The 24,606-nt window shown below is 38.7% G+C and overlaps 1 protein-coding gene across 1 annotated transcript in view; it reads right to left on the bottom strand.

Moving 5' to 3' along the window:
• pcsk5b (proprotein convertase subtilisin/kexin type 5b) overlaps positions 1-24,606 on the bottom strand; it is a 95,869-nt gene that overhangs the window by 50,866 nt on the left and 20,397 nt on the right. Inside the window, 7 exon segments of the mRNA XM_081610684.1 lie at positions 3,383-3,483; positions 5,356-5,568; positions 7,304-7,476; positions 8,347-8,435; positions 14,130-14,206; positions 16,273-16,416; positions 19,090-19,242. Coding sequence (XP_081466810.1) covers positions 3,383-3,483; positions 5,356-5,568; positions 7,304-7,476; positions 8,347-8,435; positions 14,130-14,206; positions 16,273-16,416; positions 19,090-19,242 — 950 coding nt within the window.

Raw genomic sequence — 24,606 nt, 5'->3', positions numbered from 1 at the left:
AGCTAAAGAAACACCAATCAACCTTGGATTCTTCCATGAGGGAAGGATTAGCTGTTTAACGCTGAGAATCAACCCAACACATGGAAAATCCCAGGCAAAATCTGGTTTGTTAAAAAGAGGTAGACGTTTCCAATGAAAACAAACATCTATGAAAATATCTGGATTAAATCTCTGTAAAGTAAAACAGACTGCTGCTTAAAGAAAACACACAACATAGTGGCGCTCTGAATGAATCAATCTCTGACCGGTCTTCTCGAGGAGCCCACTCTTATTAAATCCACGAGAATATTCAACATCTAGAACAACTGGCTGGAAAAATGTCAAGAGCAAAATAAATAAAGGGTGGAAGAGCAGATAAGTCCTGAAAGAAGTCAGAATAATTAATGTTCGGATCAATATTAATAGGCTAAGCTGCCACTGCGTAATTATGGTTCCATTAAAGTTTTATGGTCATTAATTAAAAGTGACTTTGGCATTGCTATCTAGGCCATGACCGCCTTCCCATAAACAAGCCAAAACTAATTAATGGAGGAGCTCACAGACAGCAGGAATCTGCAGCAAATAAGAAGTCTGATATACGTTTCTCTCTTCTTCTCTGAACTGCAATTACGGATGGAAATAAAGCTGGAAAACAAGGAATATTGAGGAAAAAGGGAAAAGGGAAAAGGGAAAAGAGAAGGGAATAGACTTCAAACTGTCACCTCTCTACAGTCTATTTACAGAGGGACACCAGTCAAACTGTGGTGATTTTGTTTTTTTCCACAGAGAAAAAGAGGAAAACCAGGTTCAGGTTTCGTCCATCTTTGCCGATCTGTCCTCTTGAAGCCCCCCTTCTCCAGTGTGAGGTTTATATGACATATTGTTCCTTCCTTTTCATGTTTCCTGATCACTTTAGGATTTTTATGTCACATAAAGAAAGGAATGTTTCGGCAAAATGTATTGTACTAGGTCCTGCACAAACACATCACAATGTCAACAAACTGGGAGGGAAGAAACTGCACTGGGTTGGTTTGAAGTGTTTTACCATTTCAGTCCATTTTCATAGGTAGAAGGTAGAAGGTAATAATTTGTCATAATAATTTGTTTTGTCATCAGCTTCCAAATTTCCTTCAAACCGATGAACTCTGAATCAAGTTAGTGTGGACTTTATCAGTTTACAGTCCCTTAAATAAAGAATTGCAGAATTCCTGTTTTTGCTTTTTTGGCTGGTAGAATACATAAATCATTTGATTGTAATGTATCCGACAACAAGAAGAAGGCTAAAAGATAAAGCGACGTATCAATCTAAAGACTGCAGACTGCAATCTGCAGACTTCTGCCCAGGTCCCCCTTGAAAATGAGATCTGGATCTCAATGGGGTTTACCTGGTTAAATAAAGGAAATAATTTTTTTTTTTAAAAAGACGTTCACGAACAAATTAGAAAGAAAGCCATTACCATCTATTAGTCAGGAAACGGTTACAGAGTATTTTTTTACTGCTTCGATACTTCAGACAACCACAGTGAGAGTCATTATCTACAGACAGAAAATACATAGTGGTGAACATTGGCCATCCACCTAAATTAGCTGAAGAGTGCATCAACGAAAAACAAGCCAGAACAACATCTAAAGAGTTGCACAGAGATTGGGCAGAAATTTCCTTCAAATTTTTCTCAGAATTAGAGAATCACACCAATAGTCAAACATGGTTGGGCAGCGTGATGATCTGGGCCTGCTCTTCTGCTTTAAGACCAAAGGCACCAGATGTAACTGTTGCAACCATGAATTTTCCCCTCAACTAAAAATTATGCAGCAACATGATCTGCACACCATCAAATTTATCTCTTGGCTAGTCATCGGCAAAAGTCTAGTCTTGATTTAGGTCCTGTTGATGATAAAAAGTCCAGTTTTCCCAAAGATTTGGTGGCATTTGTTGATTCAAAGGTTGGATTTTCACACAACATTTTGGTTGGGCAGTTTATTCCCCTCATTAAAATAAATCATTTGAAAACTGCCTTTTTAAACCTTTTGTTTTTACTGATCTGAAACATTAAAGTATGACCAAAAAAACAAAACAAAAAAAAAAGCAAAAATAGAAGAAATCTGAAAAGAAGTAAATAATTTTTCACAGCATGGTGGTTAGCGGGTTTTGCATGTTCATGCATATGGCTACTTGAAAACCCAACCGAGCCAACAGCGTGAAAGTCAGTTCAGAACGAACTCAGTACCCCTCGGAGGACTAACAAAGAGCATTGTTGCTGTGACGGAGCCACAGAAAAGCAGAAAGCATGCAGGGAAGAAACCGTGTGTGATAATCTTGTTGAGAAAACGGGCTTATGGTCCCGGCACTGCCGGGAAACCGAGAATATTTTCTGTTGGGAGGATTTGGATCGGATTATCCAGGTTAATCGACGTGACCTCAGTTATCCGAGCTGCTCAACATGTGATGATGGGCCTAATTCACAGTCTCTGCACCTGCGCTGCACTGTTGCCAATTCATGAATTTATTACAATATCGATACCCAGAACGGATTTAAAAGATTAAAGGAAGAACCTGGTGGCATGGAGCTGTTGAGCGAAAGAGAAAGGTCACGGAGGATCGAGAAGGGATTATGGCAAAACACTGAAAAAGATCAAAAAATGACTCACTTTTAATAAATTATTTTTTCTAGGTTTTGGTCTCGCTTTGATTAAGAAAATCTGAAAACAAAAAAAAAAAAAAAAAAAAGAGAACAGTTTATATAGATAAACTGAAGTGAAATATTTTGCTTCGTGATAATGAAGTTTTCTTTTTTTAATCGACTGTTGAGTGAATGATCAGAGGCATAAAGCAAAGGCATAAAGCAAAGGCATAAAGCAAAGGCATAAAGCAAAGCGCCTCGTCGTTTAAATTTCTGCAACAAACAATCAAAATGCTAATGAGTCATCCACCTGCCTCAGGATCCCAGTGCATGTATTCATAATTTACCGCCAGGGTCCGACGGGAACAATCCTGAATAAGTCTTCTTACAGTTTGCACACACTGCAGCTAAACGTGGCTGCCGCTTCCCAATAGTCAGTTTAATCCTGACAAAGCCCCTGTAGATAACCACTGAATGAGCATGATGACAAACCATCTGAAAAGCAGCAACAAAGTTCAGAACTGCAAGAACGTTCCTTACTTCAAAACGCAACAATTGAAAACTCTGTTTAAGAAAATCAAGGTGAATTTTAAACTTTTTTTTTTCTTTCAACATTCAGTGCAAAGACTCCTGCATCTCCAAGCGACGAAGTGCGTTTGCATTGTTGACAGTGTGAAGTCTCACGTGTTCCTCTTATAGATCGGTGCGATAAGAGGACAAGAGGGCATTAGAGGTTAGCGGCGGGACAAAGGGATGAGAGGATGAGGTTAAGTGGATCTTACTTTGCTTCCAGGGCCAGAGCAATGATGGCAGCTGCCATGGGAGCCGAGGCTGATGTCCCGGTGTGACTGTCTGTGCATCGGTGTCTCAGGTCTGTTGTGATCTGAGGATGAGGGAGCAGGAGAGACTCAAACAGATGGATGTAACACCGACTACAATTAAGACGGGGATAATTAAATGACAGAACTGTGGAAGAAGATGGCAGTGACGACAGGCAGAAAGGGAGGGAAAGGCTACGTTCACACAGCAGGTCTTAGCTTAATTCCAATTATTTTGAAATCAAATTTTTCCTTTTGTTGTTGTGGTCGTTCGTATTACCGAATGATGCAACTGAGATAAAACCTCTGTGTCTCAACAACCAAAGAAAAAACCGCATGCAAGAACGTCGATGTCATAGGAGCGCACAGTTTAAGGAAGAAATAATGGATGGAGCCGTTTATGGATCACCATTAAAGTTACTTAGGGATGACAGTCTTGTTACAAGATCATCACACAAAAGACGCTAAGAAGAAGAGAGCTTAGCTAATAGCAATGGAGCACAGACTGCAACTTCTGTACAAAAGTCTGGATGTGAAGTCAGACCAGGAGCAGCTTGATTGCGATGCGGTGCACTTCACTAACAAACGTCTTTCATAATTTGTTATACGTTTTAGCCATCGTTTATGTCTTTATTTACCACATCTGACTTCTTCTGGTGAGGAGTTATGACGCAAATGTCACATCGATGATGTGAAAGTCGACGTGTCCGCTTAGACTTCTGACGCCTTAAAAATTATTGCCTGTGTTTCCGATTTAGTTATACGTTTTATGTTGTTTTATGTGGTTATACGTCAGTTTCTGTATGTGCTGCTGCTGCTCTCTGTACCTTAATTTCCCCCTAGGGATGAATTAAGTTTTATTGAATAGACTTCAATAAAGATTTTTTTTTTTTGTATGTGTGAAAAGATTGGAATTGGGCCGCCCAGACTGCCAGAAAAAAAATCTGTTTTGGGTCGCATTTGCCTGCTGAGTAAACGCAGCCTAAGAGACAGACTAAAGAAATGAGTATCAGCCAGATTTAAACACACCTGAAATCACTCAGACACACATTCCAGCTTTCATACAAAAACTTGCACATCAGTTTATTATGAAAGAAACAAAAGGCACATTGTGTTAAGCAATATGAGGTAAGAAAAGTTATTAAAGAGCCGCAATATTTACTTTGATTGCGCGCATACGTTAAACAGCTTGACATGCAGTTGGCCAAGAATAACTTGGATCATTTCCAGTCTGAGCTCTCATCAAATGGAGCCTGTTTGGACTGGAAATATTGAGGGATTATCTGAACACAAACTGGACCTTACCATCTGCTCTGGACTGGCCAAAAGTTATGACACACAAGCTTCTACTTTTCAAAAGCTTTACAGAAACTCTGTGTGTGTGTGTGTGTGTGTGTGTGTGTGTGTGTGTGTGTGTGTGTGTGTGTGTGTGTGTGTGTGTGTGTGTGTGTGTGTGTGTGTGTGTGTGTGTGCGTGTGTGTGTGTGTGTGTGTGTAATGTCAGTGTGAGGAATGTAGCAAGAAGATGCTGAACAAGCCAGTTCTTCATGGTCAGACATCTTAGTTCATCCCAGTGATGTGGTTGAAAACTGTCAGACAAAGTCGTGGTGCTTTAACCACATTCACAATGAAGAAAATAAATGTCTTCTTAAGAAGAAGAGGCTTTGTGACCAACTGGAGCCAGCTGGCTGAGTTAGGAAGCGAGGAATGTGGCGTGCTTGTAGACAGACGTTGGGCTGTCGAGCACACCTGCAGGGAACAACTGCTGCAGCTCTTTTCCTGCTTTTTCTTTTAATTTGATAACAGAAAGGATTGACAGAAGATGATGCACACTCAATATGTACATCTTGAAGTCATGACGATCAGTTTGCACAAAAAAAAGTAAAAATAAAAAATCCCAAACATACCCAACAAACACAAAGCCGGTGTGATACTCACGATCTTTCGGTCGTAGTTCTCGCCGCTGCTGTACGTGGTGGTCAGGGTGGACGAGCACTCCTCCAGGTACCAGGGCTTTCGTCCGCTCTCGGCCGTGCTGGAAATGGAGATGGTGTAAATGGAGTTGGTGTAGCCGTCGCAGGAGCAGTGGTCTCTGCTGCGCCCGCCGTTTCCTGAAGCCCAAACAAATATAGAGCCGCGGCCCTTCCTTCCCTGAAAGGAAAAGAAGCAGTTTCTCTACTTGTTTCATCTTGAGATTCATGTCTGTGCAGTTGAAGCCCTGTTATAAGCAACGGATTCTTATATCGGATTACAGTTCAAACTGTAGTAAGGTTCAGTAAAACTTTACTCAAAATAAACGCTGAAATCAGAAGGACATTGGCCCTCTAATTTTCTACATTTGGTCCCAAAGTCCGGTTCATCAAAGCTCTCACAATCATCATCATCCTCAGAGTATTTACTGTCAGGCATGGCACTGTCATCTTTACAAGTTGTAACCATGACAACCACAGCTGTAATTTGGTGCATGTATAAAAATTTTTATCTATGGTGTCTAATTTGTATATTTGTAAAATATGCAAATGTCAGAGATCACTACAACGTCTGCTATTAAATAGATACGGATGCAAGGAAAAAGTTCTGACGGACATTTGCTCACCTGTCAAAGTCTTAAAAATATTGAAATCGGTTAAAAATAAAATGATTTTCCACCAATTTTTCCAGATATATGAGCATATTCTATATGTGTACGTAGTCAAAACTTACTACAGCAGAAAGGAAACTAATACAGTCTGAATCAACACAGTGAGGTTGTCAAGAGCGCTCAGGATCAGCCAGGAGTAGGTGGGGGTGTGGGGTGGGGATCCAACAAACAAACTGGCACTGGAGTTCACACCAGTTGCTCATACATACACACTAAACACACAGACTCACAAACACTAATACATGGTAATAAAAGGTAGGATGGAGTTTTTCAAGAGAAGGCTTCTGTTAGACAGCGATAAGCGCATGAAGCCCCTCTGTGAGCTAGAGGAGGATCAGTCGGGACTAAAGGCTGGCAGGTGAAAGTGATGGAGAGCACTTTTATAAGCAGTTAACAAAGGAAAAGGGGTATTACACAAAAGGATGGGGGATAGTGAAGGAGAGGAGGCAGGAGAATGATTAAGTGCTGTATAAACATGGCACAGACAAGTTAAGATCTGACTAAATCATATATATAGCAGCACATCACAGGATGTAGTTCTCACCACAAGCATCAGTGACACTGCTAACACCTCAGCGCTGAGTAAACCATCTCTTCAGGGTGCCTCTCAGGTCCATGTCACACTAACAAGCACGCCACTTTCACTCATCCTCACTAACCCAGCTGAACGGGGACAGTGGGGCAGATCCACCTGCCTGGCTCCCACAGCCGGACAGCCGTCTCCCTCGCCTCTGTCGTCTGTAAACCCCTCACAACCTCCACCTTTACACGTTTTCTTTTTGTCCACAGACTTACGGTTGTAGCTAGCAATAATACAGTCTACACCCTACATTCAGATAAACACCATTAACTCTTCTCCCTCCCTACTACGACATCTTCTTCATTAATAGAGAGCCGACTAAACCAAACGGCGTGAATGTGCAGGCTTATGTTTATGCCATTAAATCACTTCACCCCCATTGACCTCTGCTGCAGCTTCCCACTCGACTCAGACACTCTGCGCCCTGTGACTCAATAAGCGCCACTCTGTTGGTGTGAAAAGCAGCCGATGAATATGCAAATGAAAATATGCTAATAAAGAAGCATCGCACTGAAATGTCAGGAGGAGGACTGTAGGTAGAAACTGGTAACAGATATCTCTGATCACTTCTAGCTCATGTGCAGTTTTGTGGCTGGTTAGTGGTTTACATGTTTATATATGATGGGATATTTCTGCATGTTGAATGTGAATCCAAATGTGCTCACCATGCGGATGCCGTTCTCAAAGGCCTGCCTGGCCAGAGTCGCCGGTCCGTCCACAGTCTTCCCATCGTCATCGGGTCCCCAGCTGGCGCTGTAAATATCGATGTGCTGCGGGTTGAGACTCAGAGACCTGGCCTCCACCATGTCCGTGACATCGCCGTCCAGCATTCGGACACCTGGCGTGCAAACAGAAACAAAACCAAACACTTCATCTTTTCCACTTAAAAAAAGATTGAAGAGGGCAGTCACTGAAATGTCTCCTCTCATAATTCTGTAATAAATCAAAACCCAGCAAACTTATCAAGTACTTCTGTGTTGCACTTTTGCCTCAGGAAAACATATGAAATTAACAAGCACTGCATTTCTGCAATACAATCCTTCAAAGCCTTGAGCAGAAAAAACAAGAAAAAAAAACTGAGGGGGAGTCTCCTGTAAAATTTAGTGACTCTGTTAGGCTGTGAAGGGCACGTCTGGCTTTTTACCTTTTGTCAATTTTTACTGCTCCGAATGATTCCTGTGATGAGACACTGCTTATAGATTTGCATACCCCCAATCGATGTGAAATCCAGGTAACGATTTGATCGGCATGAACAACTAAACTGGAAATTTCACCAACTCTGGGGTTTTCTAATCAGAACGCCCTGTGCTTTTACTGACGGTACAAATGAAGATGGAAACAAAAAAAACATTAAAATAGTTGTTTTGTTCCAACTATTAGATTCAGAGCTTTCATCTTAATCCTCTTTAATAAAGTTCCAATATATTTTGTTAAATCGACTCTGGATTAAATCTAAAAACATTTAGGTTTGTCATGCCTGGTGGGTTCTCTGAATAACATCAACCCAATTTATTTATTATGAACCATAATAAACTAATAAAAAATGTGAAGAACATTTAAAATGCCTTGAAATTTATTTCACATAATTTGGGGATACACTACAGGTTTATAAATTATAAAACATATGGGAGAACATACAAAGTACACTGAAACCTTAAAAAAAACTTCTTTTTTTTAAATCAAGAGTTAAACATACTGAACTACTGACCTCCTATTCTGGCATTGTAGGCAATACCCACAATGCAGTGAGAGTTGTTTGCAGCTGCAGCGACTTCACCTGCACAGCGTGTACCATGCCTGAGGACAGAGCAGGAATAAACAGCTTATCATTGCACAATTTCAAACATTCTCAGTTGATGCAACTGTACAAATTCACAGAAGTAAATTTAGACACCAGTAGGACCTAAGTATGTAATGTAAACATGCAGATTTTACAGAAAAATGAATAGATGGAGGAAAAACGCAGGCCTTTAAAAATATGAACATGGTTGAAGAAGTTGTAAACAAAAAGAGAGTGTACATTTAGAGACATGCAGGCTGAAAACGTACAGAACATCTTCTGCATATATATATATATATATATATATATCAGAATCGCTTCTTTATAAATGTAGAAATCCAGCGACCTTGTTTTGACATTTTCTATGCGCAGCGCCCAAGCTGTATACTTCCACTGCACCGCAAGAGGACAAAGACAGCTTAAGCAATGCCTAAAAGTAATAAGTTTGACACGTGCGTGAGAGGGTAACATTCCCTGAGTAACTGCAGCAGTGACAATCGAGCCAGGTCAGCGACCATGACACAAACATGGCGTGTTTGTGTCTGCTGCCTTCTCCAAAACACCGCTTTCCAGATGTACACAAACACACACACACACACCTCCTACAGAGAACATCTGCATCACAACTCACACACGCACACACACACACGCACGCATACACACACAACCCCATGAAATAAAAACAATCTCTAAAAGAAGCCATGGAAAACCAGCAAACAGTTTTAAAAAAATCCACCACCATCAAAAGAAATAAATAAAATAAAATAAAATAAAATAAAATAAAATAATAATTTTAGGCTAAATAAAGTTTGCGTGTCAAATCCTGTCAAGGTAACTTAAATTGATTTACGCAGCAGAACTGCACACTGAAACATCCTCACTTGATGCTGATGGTGTAACAAATATCTTGAATCAGTTCTTTAAAATGAACCATTCATGAGGGCTAGAAATTCAGCCAACCTTCACTTGAGTGCAGACACCGATGCCAGTTTAATAATTTCTTCACATTCTTTCATCTCATACTTTGTTTTTAATCAGAAAAAAGAACCCTATACAAGTATATTTAACTGCAATTTTAAATATATTTATATATTCTTTCTATTTCAGACCCACAGTCTTTTGAAAAAGTTTGGGCACCCCTATTAATCTTAATCATTTTTATTTCTAAATATTTGGGTGTTTGCAACAGCTATTTCAGTTTGATACAACCAATAACTTATGGACACAGTAATATTTCAGTATTGAAATTAGGTTTATTGGACTAAAAAAAAAAAGTGCAGTACGCATTAACACAAAAATTGACAGGTGCAAAAGTATGGGCACCTCAACAGAAAAGGAATGTTAATATTTAGTAGATCCTCCTTTTGAAAAAATAACAGCCTCTAGTCACTTTCTGTAGCTTTTAACGAGTTCCTAGATCCCGGATGAAGGTATTTTTGACCATTCCTCTTTACAAAACAATTCCAGTTCAGTTAAGTTTGATGGTCGCCGAGCATGGACAGCCTGCTTCAAATCATCCCACAGATGTTCAATGATATTCAGGTCTGGGGACTGGGATGGCCATTCCAGAACATTGTAATTGCTCCTCTGCATGAATGCCTGAGTAGATTTGGAGCGGTGTTTTGGATCATTGTCTTGCTGAAATATCCGTCCCCAGCGTAACTTCAACTTTGTAACTGATTCTTGAACATTATTCTCAAGAATCTGTTGATATTGAGTGGAATCCATGCGACCTTCAACTTTAATAAGATTCCCAGTGTCGGCATTGGCCACACAGCCCCAAAGCATGATGGAACCTCCACCAAATTTTACAGTGGGTAGCAAGTGTTTTTCTTGGAAAGCTGTGTTTTTTTGCCGCCAAGCATAATGGCTTTTTTTATGACCAAACAACTCAATCATTGTTTCACCAGTCCACAGGACCTTATTCCAAATTGAAGCTGGCTCGTCCAAATGTGCTTTTGCATATCTCAAAACGGCTCTGTCTGTGGCGTGCTTGCAGAAACGGCTTCTTTCGCATCACTCTCCCATACAGCTTCTCCTTGTGCAAAATGAGCTGAATTGTTGACAGTGACACCATCTGCAGCAAGATGATGCTGCAGGTCTTTGGAGGTGGTCTGTGGGATGTCCTTGACTGTTCTCACCATTCTTCTTCTCTGCCCCTCTGATATTTTTCTTGGCCTGCCACTTCTGGGCTTAACAAGAACTGTCCCTGTGGTCTTCCATTTCCTTACTATGTTCCTCACAGTGGAAACTGACAGATTAAATCTCTTGAGACAACTTTTTGTATCCTTCCCCTAAACAACTCTGTTGAACAATCTTTGTTTTCAGATCATTTGAGAGCTGCTTTGAGGTGCCCATGATGCCGCTCTTCAGACGAGATTCAAATAGGAGAACAACTTGGATTTGGCCACATTGAATACCTTTTCTCATGATTGGCTACACCTGGCTATGACGTTCAAAGCTTAATGAGGTTACCAAACCAATTTTGTGCTTCAGTAAGTCAGTGAAAAGTAGTTTGGAGTATTCAAATCAATAAAATGATAAGGGTACCCAAATTTTTGCACCTGTCAAATTTTGTTTTGATGCATATTGCATATTTTCTGTTAGCACAATAAACCTCATTTCAATACTGAAATATTACCGTGTCCATCAGTTATTAGATATATCAAACTGAAATAGCTGTTGCAAACACCCAAATATCTAGAAACAAAAATGATTAAGATTAATAGGGGTGCCCAAACTTTTTCATATGACTGTAAAATAACTGTTGAGTGACAGACAGAAAGAGGGTGACTCTTAAGTTGAACTCGACCTGTAAGACTAAATGAAATATGAAGTTTCCTTTTTTTTTTCTTTTTTTTTTGAGATTTTGACGTTTGATGTTGAGGGATTGATCATGACTGAACTGCTGCCTGTATCAGGAAATTATGATGTGCTTTTGAGCAAAATGTGAAGAGACAGAGTACTTTGTTTTTGGCAAAACAATGTAATAACACGACCGGACTGAACTGCTGAAAGAAAGCTGAGTCGGGCCGCTTTAAATTCTCCAACACTCAGTTCTGAACCAAATCCTGCAGAAGATCTATGGAGATGAAGGGAGATGAAATCTGCCGCTTTCTTACAGATTCTTGCACCTTTAAAGCCAGTTTAATGCTTTGCAGCTGCAAAAGTCGCAGGAAAGTCCAGATGACCTCTACTCTGCTTGAGGGTTCTGCAATAGGAACGTAACAGTTTTCCACAAATTATATCAGCCCTGAGATATTCAATCAGTGTACACAAATATGTGCCGTACTCCCCATTCAGATACATGTGGGAGTCGCATCAACAAGAACGAGCTTTCATTTGCCATCTTCCAGTTGTAAAGACAGTGATTTCCACATCATGACTTGTCTCCAGCTCGCGCCTCCGCATCTCGCTCACATTTCCAGCTGTGAGAGCACGTCTCCAGCAGAAAACCTCCAGCTGTGAAATGCATGTGCGAGCAGCATCTGCAGGAAAACTCGAGCAAATTGTCTCACATTCACCTGAAAATCTAAGTGTGAAAACCGTTTATATTGCTGTTAGTTGATCAGTTTCTTTTTCTTTTTTTTTTTTTTAAACCAACTACTGGTAAAGTTTGGATATACATTTATAATTTTCTGCTTAGATTTCACATTTTCTGACTTTTACTTTTTTTTTTCAGACTAATTATTACCTTACACAGGATTAAAAAGAACCTGTTCAGCTGTAAACATAAAACTCAAACAAATAAAGTGACTATTGATTAGTAATCTTTCTTTTTAGCCAGTTAATTAGCTCCCTCTAATACACTGTCCAACCTGTTCACGTTATCGCAGTTATCCATAAAACTGTCTATCTGGCCTTCTTTTCGTTCTCTAGTGCTTGTGTCTGTATTTTCCACTGTAATCACGTCTGTGTTGCAGTCGCTCGTGGATCTCTCTGCTCAACCAGAACCAATTTTCAGCAGATGGAGCCACCAGAACATCTTATTTTCTGTACACAAGTTCATTTGGATCCAGTTCTAATATCCTTATGGATATTTTCATGAATGTTTCTGTTAATCCTGTGTTGCTTCTGATACATTTCAGACCATAAAGGACTATCGAGTGACAGCTTCTGTTTGTTTTCTGTTTGTGTCATATATATGAATTTTTTTTTTTAAATCATACCAGTATTCCTGTTTTTTTTAGTGTAAAAAAGGCAGCCATTGCTGAAAACTTTATGGACCAAAGTCATAAAACCTCCACTACTGAGTAGATCCACCTAGAAACTTCTGGTAACACTTTATTTGAAGGGGGGTGAATAAGAAATCATTACTGATATAAATTTGTTATAAAAGTATTACTGATTGCACTTTAAAAATTAGGTAACTTTATGTTATTAAAGGTAAAGTTTAAACAGTAATGATTTATTGGTTAACGTCAATGTGTCATAACAAAGACATTTTGAATAATGCCAACTTTGTATTAAAAGTGTCATAATTTACCGAATGATGCTTTGTGACAACAGTCATAAATATTCATGAAGGCTTATTCATGTTCATGACATGTGTTATATCATGTTTATGACAGTGTCATGACAGTCTTATTCACCCCCCTTCAAATTTAGTGTTACCAAACTTCTATATTTGATGCACGAAATTTCCATATTTAACTCCTTAAAATTGGGCTTCTGTCTCTTTAAGAACCTCCTGTCCTTTTCGACCCTCCTCTTTCAACGCATCATCACAATAAAGCTTCTCCATGCCGTCCATTGACCAAACTTAGGAGCTCAGTAGATGCACATTTCCACCAGGTGTTTGCCAATTGCTTCTGCCGCTAGTCTGGTGGAGCTGAGTGGGGGAGGTGCAGGGAAGAGCTGCGATGTGGGGCGGGAGGTCAAGGATTCCTCAAACATCCATGAATGCGTCAAAACATCACCCTGGGTATGTTTCTGATAACAAGACATAAAGCTCAAAAGCTAAATATTGCATAATATGCCCTTTAAGCATTCCTGGGCCTTTGTCATTTTGAAAATAAAAGGAAAAAAGTTTTGATAATGAAACAATTTTATAGACTTTGTGTTTTTTTTTTCCCAAGGCTAAAAGTGAACCCTGAGCTGAAGACTGGCTTCAACATGCCAGTTACCTCATATCAGCATGAAAGATGTTTCCACTAAAGACGTCTGAATTAAAAAAAATAAAACCGCTCCACTCTATGATACTAATACAAAAGGTCATAAAACAGCAACACCCAAAGCCTTATAAATGAAAAATTCAACCTGGAGCTCATTCAGCTGCATCTGCGGCCCTCATGTCTGTCTCTTTAAGATGTCACCAGCAGGGACTGAGCCACTGCCACGACACTTGTGTTGCTGCAGCCAAACACACAATCAAACAAAAAAAGAAAAAGGGAGAGGAGGGGGAATCACTTGCTGAGCCAAAGCCAAGCTGGCACAAGACAAGTGCATAGACAAGTGAGTTTGTTTTTCTCCCCATTCTTACACAGACACTCACATTCACATTCTTCCAAACAGAAAAAACCACAAGCTTCCCACAAATGTCACAATCAAATTCTCTGTCACTCAGCAAAACCACAACAAAGTCAGGACTGAACTAATCCATCAGGACACAACCGCTTCAAAAACAGCATGAAAGCACTCCAAGATGAAGAAGAGCAAGTATACCCTTCTTGTCTATGATTCGTTCTTTTTGTGAAAATATTTTTTCTTACTTGTTCTCATTGGTTGCGTCGTATCGCGGCATGGGATCCAGATCGTTGCTGTTGACATCATAGCTTGCCTGAGGATCCTGGAAGAGACACCAAGATGAAATCAAGTATATGAAACTTCAAATTAACTTCTAATAAAAACAGGAGGAAAAAATTGTTGACAAAGCCCAACACGGTCATGTCAGTGGATCGTCAAAACGCGAATCCAGCCTGAACAAATAGTTCACATTAGAGTCATAACAGTTCTGTAAATTGAATGCAATTGTAGTTATTCCACTGTGCCGAGCATTTCAGCCTTCAGCATAAACAACTCCTGGCATTAGGAGGAGTTAATAACCGCAGCACAGGCCCCGTCAAACAGGAGGAGTCACTCTGACTGATGGCCTTACCAGCTGCCTGAGGCCAATATGTTTACCTAAATACCTGACAAACTTCATCATCCCTTCATCATCTATGTAACTAGAGATGTACAACAACATGGACGGCACCTTTCAAAAGTACAAATAGCTCAAGAACTTTTGCTTTGCTTAGATTTTTATTATGTCTTGTAACAGAACACCATGAAGTTCTGCACAGTTAAGTGGAAGTAAAAGTACTTTACTTTTATTCCGAAACATTTTCTAAATGAAAATCTGAAAAGACGGCAAATACTTGTGCACAGCACCTCTCACTTTATGATTTTTAGACCACTGTAAAAGTGTTTAGAGGTATTGCTCTACCGCAGGGGCGTCCAAAGTTTTTGTCACATCGACATCGAGTCTAAATACTCAAAGGCCAAGAAAGAAAAAAACAAATGAATAACATCAAGCAAAGTTGGCTGATTTTTTATTTAATTTTATTTTGTAGGAAAAGGACGTTACTCATCAGCGATCCAAACATTTGAAATGATTTTATTAAAAGAAATTATGTTTAAAATAATTTTATCCTCGTTTGAACAGGATTTGGGTCACGTTCTTTCGCAACGCTTGCTATGTTCAGCAGAGTTCAATAAATTTGGGTGCAGCAAAGTCAGTTTTTCAGGAAAAGCCTCTAAATAAATGTGGTTCTACTTATGATAAAAGTTTAAACAGACAAATACTATTCCTGACAATTTTCCTAAAACCGAAAATTGTCAGTAATAGTTTTACCCTGGGTAAAAAGGAAAGGCTTAATAAATATTATTCTTGAAAAACAGTCCAAGGCCACAAACAGCCCCCGAGCCGGACTTTGGACATCCTTGCTCCAGCATCTTTCCACATCCAGGAACTCAATTTTTTTCCTAATTTTCCATTGAAAATGGGGACGAAGCCTCAAGCTCAGTCAGACTGGATGGAGAACAATTGGTAGCCTCCATCTGTCATCGACTCATAACACGTTGTTGTCTTGTCAACTGATTCCTCCTGCTTAGCTCTCAGTTTCTCCAAAGGAGATAATTTGATAGGAGCCTATTTGATGGGCTTCTCTGATTAAATGCATCCTCTCTCGGTCCATGAGTTTAGCTGGATGCTCATGTTTTCACTGGTTTTTAGTTGTCCCATACTTTCCATTTCATGAATGCTTCTGTTAATCCTGTGTCGTTTCTGAGACTCCTTCGTCATGAATCTGTTTGCTCACTGATGTTCTCTAAGAAACCCTCTGAGGCCTCCACAGATTTACTGATTAGTTTTGCACACCACTTTTTTGGAAGACCACACATTCTTTCCCCTGCGCCACATAAATAGGCACTGCCTTGTGTTGGTCTAAAAGCTAAAAAATATCAATAACATACATTAACGTTCAAGTTTGACTTGTGACAAAAAGTGGAAAACTTTATATTTACTTTTGCATTTGCTATACTTACAGCCTAGATATACTCTAACAAGTTTAAAGAAGCTTCTGACTAAAATATAATTTGCGATTATCAGATAAAAATTCCTTTTGAGGTTTACATTTTTCACATTTTTTAGACTTTTATTATATTAACAAAAGATCTTTCTATAAGCCTGACCTTTTAAGACACAATATAAATCTATAGCCCAGAGACTACAGCATAGTTTGCATACCTACCCAAACCTCACACGTAAGCAACAGTACTTACAAAGATCAACACTTTCAAGTCACTGACGACACCCAACATAAACACACTGCCGCTCATAGTCGTCCTGCACGCGCATACATACACACTCACGTAGTTCTGAGAAAGGTCCGGGTGGGTCCGCTCAATCCCGTCGTCCAGAATGGTGACCACCACGTCTTTACCCGTGTAGCCCCTCTTCCACGCCCCCATGATGTTCATGTCCGACTGGCAGTTGTGGACGTCGTCGTTGCAGTGCTGCAGGGACGGAAGCAGATGGAGAGGAGAGAGGTCAGGAGAAAATGGAGGGTAAATAAAGCTGTGAGGTGGAAAAGGTTGAGGACATTCCCACATGAAGTGCTGCTAATTTACAGCAAGGATCCAGAGTAAACATTGCACAATCGGACATAAACAAGCTCAAACTTGTTTATGTTTGGTTTATTTGGAGGGTTTTTTTTCCAGTTTTATCCAACTTGGTCAAATCATACAGTCAAGAAAAAACTATATGTCCTGAAAAAAAAACTACCTAAATCTCATTTGTGGAGAAACCAACAAAATATGAAAAATAAAAAGCTAAATTGAGACAATAACATTATTGAATTTCATCCTAAAAAAAACATCTATAAGTCATGTAGGAAAGCCAGAAAATAATAAACTAAAACACACACAAAAAAAAGCGTAATTCAATTCAGTCTGGCTGAATTTTAGATGTTTTCAGTTGTCATCAAACATTTAACAGTGATGAAGCAGAGTTTGTATGTCAATAAGAAAACTAAAAGTTGTTCTGCTCAAATTGTAATTTCTACACTGAACAAATACACTCACACATTAGCAGTGCTTTTGATTTCCTAGAGTGTCAACATAATCGCATAACATTGCAGCAAAGACAGAATACCCAAGACGCGGTTGGACCAAATAAGAGTACCGTAACTGTTTTGATTACCTTATCAGAGTAATGTAATTACATTAAGTTTCTCTTTGATTACTTTTTAAAATATAAAGGTAAATCACATCTTCAGTTCACATTAAGCATACATCCGAGATTGGCACATTTCTGCCACTCAGGTGAGATATGCAATCTAAATTTGAAGCATCCGACATTATTGTTTTGAAATGTTAAGAGGTCAGTGCAGCACAGTTTTTATTCCCACTGCCGTCGTCTCTGCTGCACCACAACTCCTGTCATTTCTGAGCGCTCACAGTTGACCGGGATATCACCATCTCCACTTGTGATTTATGACTCGCCAAAGGGAGCAGAGAGGCGGCTTGTCTCTGTGAGTTTATGGCAGACGTGTTTTGGTAAAGAGGCTACAGACTGTTTGGAGCACAACAACATCTTGAAACTAAGAAAACATTTTACAATGCAGTTAGATTTGTGCCTTTTCAGCAGATAACACACTTTAATCACCCGTAGCACCGGCAGCTCTAAAATCGTGCAGGCTGGAGGCAAATGAGGCGGCAAACAGGCAGGTGGCGCTGTAAACTGAAACTGCTTACAGACGAAAGAGTAACTTCCCTAATTCTCATGAGACAATTAAAGGAAAAAATATAAATAAAATGTTGGAAGCACTTTACTCTCTCTAGATTGCAGCTATATTTGAAGAACTAATTATCTACTCACTAGACAATTTAAAATGATATTATGTCGTACGACAAAACATTACTGCCAGGGTTTTATGAGAGCAATCTCACAGTGCGACACTTGCAATAAAATTACACGACTGCTGTAGATGCACAGGCCGACGGCGCCTTTTGTTTGAGTTGGCAATCCCTTATCGCTCAATGAAAATGTTAGTCAAACGTGTCCAATTTCATTCGTTTCAGGGTCAAAGTGAAATTTAGGTGCACAACTGTCAACAATGACTTTACCTTTTAGCTACTTAAAGGGGAGCTATTATGTAAAATCTACTTTTTAAAGCTTCATATCATGCTATGATGTTGTTTTAGTCTCCCATGGCAACCACTCAGGGGCACCTAAACGCTTGCTCTCAAAGTGGCGCCCATTGACACAAAGCTCTTCCTTGGACCTGCAGCGTCCAATCATTAACTGAGCTCCTTCAGATGAGTGGCAGCTGCAATTAGCAAACACCTGGTAGAATGGAGTCTGCTGAGTTTATCATACAAACCATTTCTCAGTCCAACGCTCTGAAGACAGGGTTGTAAATGCCATAATGGACAAACATCGTTGTGATTATGTAAAGAAGATAGAGTGTGAGGAAAAAGTCGGAGCTTCTTAAAGAGACAGATGCCTAATTTCGAGATGTCAAATTACAAAGTTATGTTATGCAGCACTTTTATAACAACTAAAGGTGAGAAAGTTACGTAATTGTGCTTTAAAATGGCACTATATGCCTTTAAAATACTTAATACCATCCCACTAAGGAAATTTCTGCTTGTGTGTTAAGTTAGAAAAAAACATTTTCATTGTTTCAACTGTACTTCTGTTTTTTTCAAGGAAGATGTTTTTTTTTTTTCCTCCAACCCCACTGTAAACCTAAAAACATGCAGTTCAGAGAGTTTCATCCCCCAGTTGAAACACCCCAAAATCTCCGGTCAAAGTATCAGGATTTATCTAAATCAAGTTAACAATTGACAGAGTCGAGGACACTCGACCGGTCACATACACAGAAAATGTATACCTAAAGGAGCAATGATCTGAAGGTGTACAGTAAGTAAACACCTGTGATAAGCGCCCAAATGCAACCGATACAAACCAGGCTTCTCCTAGCTGTTTTTCATGCAGTAAAGGAGGACATTTCTCCATAAAAACAACCACGATTGCTTGATTTCACAGAAAACAGGCACATAAATCCCTCTGCTCCACTGACACTGCAGTAATCAGGGCCACGTCACAACACAACCAGACCTTTGACCCACAAACTGGGGAAAAAGTGGGCAGCACACAGTCCTCTGAATATACAGTGCACTTACAATATACCACATGCTGCTCCACTTCGCATCATTGTAGAAAATGTTGTTCTGGGCCACGCTGTTCTGGGCGGGGCTCGTCTGGGAAAGGGGTGGGACAGGTTTGTAATCCCTCTTGATCCTCCTCTTCACCACCTGCTGTTCTATCCACTCCACCTAAAACAAGCACACACACACACACACACGCACGCACACACACACACACACACACACACACACACACACACACACACAGGTGTAATTTAGCAGAGATCACTGCTAATAATTAAACACACAATGAAAATTAGCCCTCAGATAACCCAATAAGAAACAAGATAAAGCATAGATGAATACATAAACCCCCCCCCCCGTCCTAATTTACCACAAGAACCAAATAAAACATTGAAAAGGGACTTAACTAAACTGTAAGACGAAATTTCTTTGGTGATCCCAACTGATCTAAAAATGAAAGGTTTAGTCTGATTTTCTTTTAGGTATTGAAAAAATGAGGGTATTAAAAAAGTATGACGTTTATATGAATTTTAAAGTGGTTGGAAAAATCTGGTTTCAACTGTAAAAGCAGTAAAGATTTTACAAGTTAAAAAGGGAGACTATCCAAAATGTGTTTAGGAAAAAGCATCACAATAACCCAAGACAAAAAAAAAACCAACAAATAAATAAAAGGTAATCTTGTATTTTCTGATTGAAAATCATTTGCTAAGAACTCGTAAAAGTCTCCCAGGTGACATCAATCTCTCAAATGTTGCATGCTTGCTTCCAAGCACATGCCAGTCCTTGGAAAAAAGTTCATCCCGGTTTTAGACAAAATTTTCCGATTTCAAAAACAGCATTTTTCTGGATCAGGGCAGGACGGCTGAACCCACTACTGAAGTCTGCTTCTTTGTGTTTAGTCTAGCAGGTTTCATACTTTCAAGAGTTTACGCTCAGACAGCAGCAAAAGATGGGACCAGACACAACATGCATGGAGAAGAAAGGAAAATAGTATAGAATTTAAATTTGCACATAAACATATGCTACAAAGACGACAAATCCCATCGCTTTGTATAAGTTTTAACCCTGACTGTTTGTTTATATTTCACATTTGGAAAACTGGTGCTAAAGATGGCGTTTATAGCCAAGAAGCTTTCAGACTCTTTGAAGATCTTCCTGGTATTTTATCTAGTTTTTACTCACACAATACGGACTAAAATGTATTTAAAGTAAGCAGCAAACTGAAGGAACAAGTGTTTAAAAGCCAATTTTAACATGAATCTTTAGCTACTATGTTACTAATTGGTTAAAAAATAAACAGCATTTGTTACAGTTCTTTAAATAAATCTCCAAAAATGCTAAAAAAAAAAAAAAAAAAAAAAAAAGTAGCAATTTAAACTGAAAAACGTATGGTGACACAATATGGAATAATTTGCAAAAAGGGTTAACAAGACAACTGCAATTTCTGTTGTTAAAAGTAAAAAAATACTGACAAAATACCTGGTAATTCTTTATGCAATTTCTTTAGTCAATATATCTTTTATAAATAACCCTGCAAGCAAAAAAAGGAAAAAAGGATCAAATTAAGTGTCTTTGTCATAGACTTGTGAACACAGAAGCCTGTACAATAAAACCAGTCGGCTTTAAACCTTTAAGAAACACCAATCAGGCTTTTACCAGCTGATAATGATATTAGACGCCTGACTTTTCTTTAAGGAGATTAGAACAAGCAACACATTTCTCCTCATTTTATTTTAATCCAGCAATTAAATGCAACAAACACTAAACTTAAAATGAGGGGATTACAAGTTTTCCCCATTTGTGCACAAACTTACATGTCCCTAATCATATCTAACTTTTTTCTAAAGTCAAAATACAGAAAATGCTTTTAAAGAAGAGCCTTTTCTTTCTTGATGCGTTTAATGAACATGATATAGGTCATATTTTACGATATTCAATATTTGTTTCTGATTACAAGTCGAAGGTAATCAACAGAAAGCTGTGTAATTTCAATTACCAGAAAAATTAATTAATGCATCACTGTTTTTTTTCCCTTGTGCTTTTGAGATTTTCTTTATAACTTTACTATTTACAGGTCAGAGTTCAGCAGCTTAAACAAAGATTTAATGAGAAATACTCTAAATAACAGAAAACAACAGCCAGTGTGACAATAAATAAAACCCAGAGAACCATTGGTCAAGATCCAATGGAAAGATTAATAAGAACAATCTGGCTATTGTTAAAAGACATATTGATAATAAAACTCACACAGGGAGGCATTTTGTCAGGTTACAACCACAAAACATGTATTTTATTGGGATTTTATGTGAGAAACTAGCAAAAGAATTGTGCAAGAAGGTAGGAGGAAAATTAAACATTATTTACTAAATTTGAAAATCTAGAAAATATGTCAAGCCTTTAATTAAGCCCTCAATCTCTGATAACTAAATAATTCCTTTCAGAGGTTTCCCAAAGAGTAAATAAAAGCCCTCATATAGATAACTCAATCTCAGTATAAATCCAGCTGTTCTAAGAAGGACAAATATATCACAGCTTTGAACATGTCACAGAATGATGCTGTGATCCAACACATAAAAATAGAAAGAATGAAACGACTGCAAACCTAAAAAAAATAAATAAATCAATTCATTTACATCAGAACCTGTCGAACTGAGAAGTGGTCAAGAAATGCAGAACACTTTGAAGGCCACAAATGCCCAACTCTGATGTGTTTGAATGGCCCAGTCAAATTCCAGGCCTAAATCTAGTTGAAAATGTGCGAGGCAACAATCTGACTGAGATGGAGTTATTTTTGGAAAACAGAACAGGAGAAAATGTCCATCTCTAGATGCGCAAAGTGGGTTGAGACGAGCCACAAAAAAACAGGAGATATAACTCTAGTGGGATGGCGGGGTTATTTCCCTTAAAAATGATGTGGTACTTTGCCTTGCTCTGTCATGAAATGCCATTAAATTAAAAGAAGTTTAAGGTTGTAGTGTGTCAAACTGTAATAAAACTCACATTTTACAAAGCGTGTTTTCAGATATATGCATGGTGCTGTTGTGAAGCTAGATGTCTGACTGTCAAAGTAATGCTCAGACAAAAAAATACACATAAAGGGCAATACATTTTTATTATATACATTATATAGTTCAGCAGACATTCAGAAATTGATGATTCCCCGCATATTACTCACTGCACCTCTGTAAAAGTAAAACATTTCTCTGCATCTATGCAGCCTCTGCAGATGGAGAGGAGAACGTGAACTAAAAGAAGAACAGAAAAGCTGACATGATGACTGCGGAGTGATTATCTGGTCTCATACACTGAAACAATCCACGGGATCTCTGGAGAGTTGGAGAGCGAGGCAACAAGACAAGATTAGATGAGGAGGAGAGGCGATAAAGAGCTGAAGAGAAGAAGTCCCAGGAGAGTGAATGAAGGAAGTCTGAGCTTAAAGAGGAGACAAGTGAAAAACAAATTGCATGAGGGACCAAAAGGGAGCAAGAGGTGGGAATAATTGATTTTATAGTAAATAATCTGGATTTCTTAGCTACATATATTGTTTACAATGTTGTGAAGAAAGGCTAAAAAAAGAAAAAATAACACTTTCCATTGGTGAAGTAATTCAATAAATGTGCAGAGCACAGCAAGATATGACAGAAAAGGAATCAGGGCAAAGAGAAACAAAGTGATCGGAGATGGAGAAAAAGCCCGAAGCTTCCTCCATGTGCCGAAGTCTCAGCTCATTTCACTACGGACCACTATCAGGACCATCGGCTTCAAAGTGACCATTTACACAAAGCTCCAGAGCAACTCCCACATAGTGTATGAGCCTTCCTGCAACTTGCAAATCTAAGATCCATGAAGCCTTCCAAAGCTTTAATTGCACTTTTTTGAAAACTAAAAGTAATTATTCACTCAAGTCGCAACACATATATCCAACATCTGAAGAAAAATAAGACGACCTTTGCATCATTTACAATACTTTTACTACATTTTAAAGGAGCAAAGACATTGAGCCCTAAACTAATTTCAAATTAAACGTGTATATGATCTCATTGAATTTATACAAAGTTCACTATCAGCAGAAATGTGCAGATCTTTTAAGCCGATCTTGTCCGCTGAAGTCCAAAACTGTTCAGTAGCTTCTTCTGGAATTACCAGAATGTCTGACCCCAACTACAGAGAAGCAAGCTGCTCACAGGAAACACGTCCTTTTATGGAGCTGAGGCTGTGGAGGCCTGCAGCCTTCATGTTGACATCAAGCAGGCCAATTTGTGCAAGGAGATGGTGCAAGTAAGAGCTGCAGTTGCACTTGTTTCTTTTTGTAAAATTATTCTCCATACTTCATTTCATGCACAAACATCAAGACTTTTTTTGATACAAAGAATTAAAAATAAAATGTGTGTAATTTCGACACAATAAGCCAAGTTTTCCAGTTCAAATAAATTTTGCTTGATGCTATATTTAATAAATAGACTTGATCTCATGGATTTGTTTTCATGCTGTGATTTCTCCAACTGTACAAACCCAAATGCAGATGAACTCAATGTCTTTTTAGTAAAACAACAACTTTATAGATCATATGTATTTATCTAAATCATGCATCATCTAAATCATTCCTCATCTGGTTAAAGAAAGTGTATTTAATAATACAGAGCTTTGCATAAAACAATTAAGTCACTTTATTTTACTGGAAATGTGACTTTACAACCTCAACATGAAACGTGTTATTTTTAACATGCCTCACAGATTAACTGTGATTTTGCATATTTTTTAGAAAGCCCATTTCAACTTCACTGGCCTTACCAAGGCCTGATTACCGTCAGACCTGTAGTCAAAACTAGAACCTATCTGACAGCATGAAATGGGCTAAAAGATCTCCTCCAAAGAGAGGCAAGCCGATCAAAAATTATCTCAAGCGCAAACCAAGGACTCATCCAGGAGATCATTAGAAAAAAATCCAACACACATTTCCCTCCATAAAAAAAACAACTTATTGATTCTCAAACCTAAACATACTCTGACTGATGAGGCCAAAGTGGAACTTGGGTGGTATCCGCTTAAATGTGGAGATACACCAACATTTCAAAGTAGCATGATGTTCAGGGTCTGCTTTGCCGCTTCAGGATCTGGACGATAAGGACGCACTGATTCACAACGTCTGGCCATCAGTTCAAGTTCAAGAGCGTTATGCAGTGATTCACACAGAAAGTTTACCTCTGGCAGTTAACATGAAAATTAAATTCAAACTACAAGCCGGTTGAAGCATGTCGTTCAGAGATCTTTTGATGTATTAAGTAATTTAAATATGACAAAAAAATATATATACAAAAAAAAATAAATCTTTAAGAGACAAATACGCTCTGTGGTGTAAACTGAAACTAAAACTGACAGCTGAAAGAACTAAAACAATTAAAGGTGTATGCACAAAAGCTGATAATGACTGTGTGGTTTATTCATGTCGACTTACACAAGTGCAACAACAACGAAAAAAGCAGTAAACGCTGGATATGCAAACTCGGATATCAGGATCTGATCAGAACT

Source organism: Poecilia reticulata, chromosome 9 (genome assembly GCF_904066995.2).
Source record: "Poecilia reticulata chromosome 9, P_reticulata-male-v2, whole genome shotgun sequence".
In the NCBI taxonomy this organism is placed as follows: domain Eukaryota; kingdom Metazoa; phylum Chordata; class Actinopteri; order Cyprinodontiformes; family Poeciliidae; genus Poecilia; species Poecilia reticulata.
Note: the sequence above shows the minus strand (reverse complement) of the source record. Positions and strands in the feature narration are given on the sequence as shown.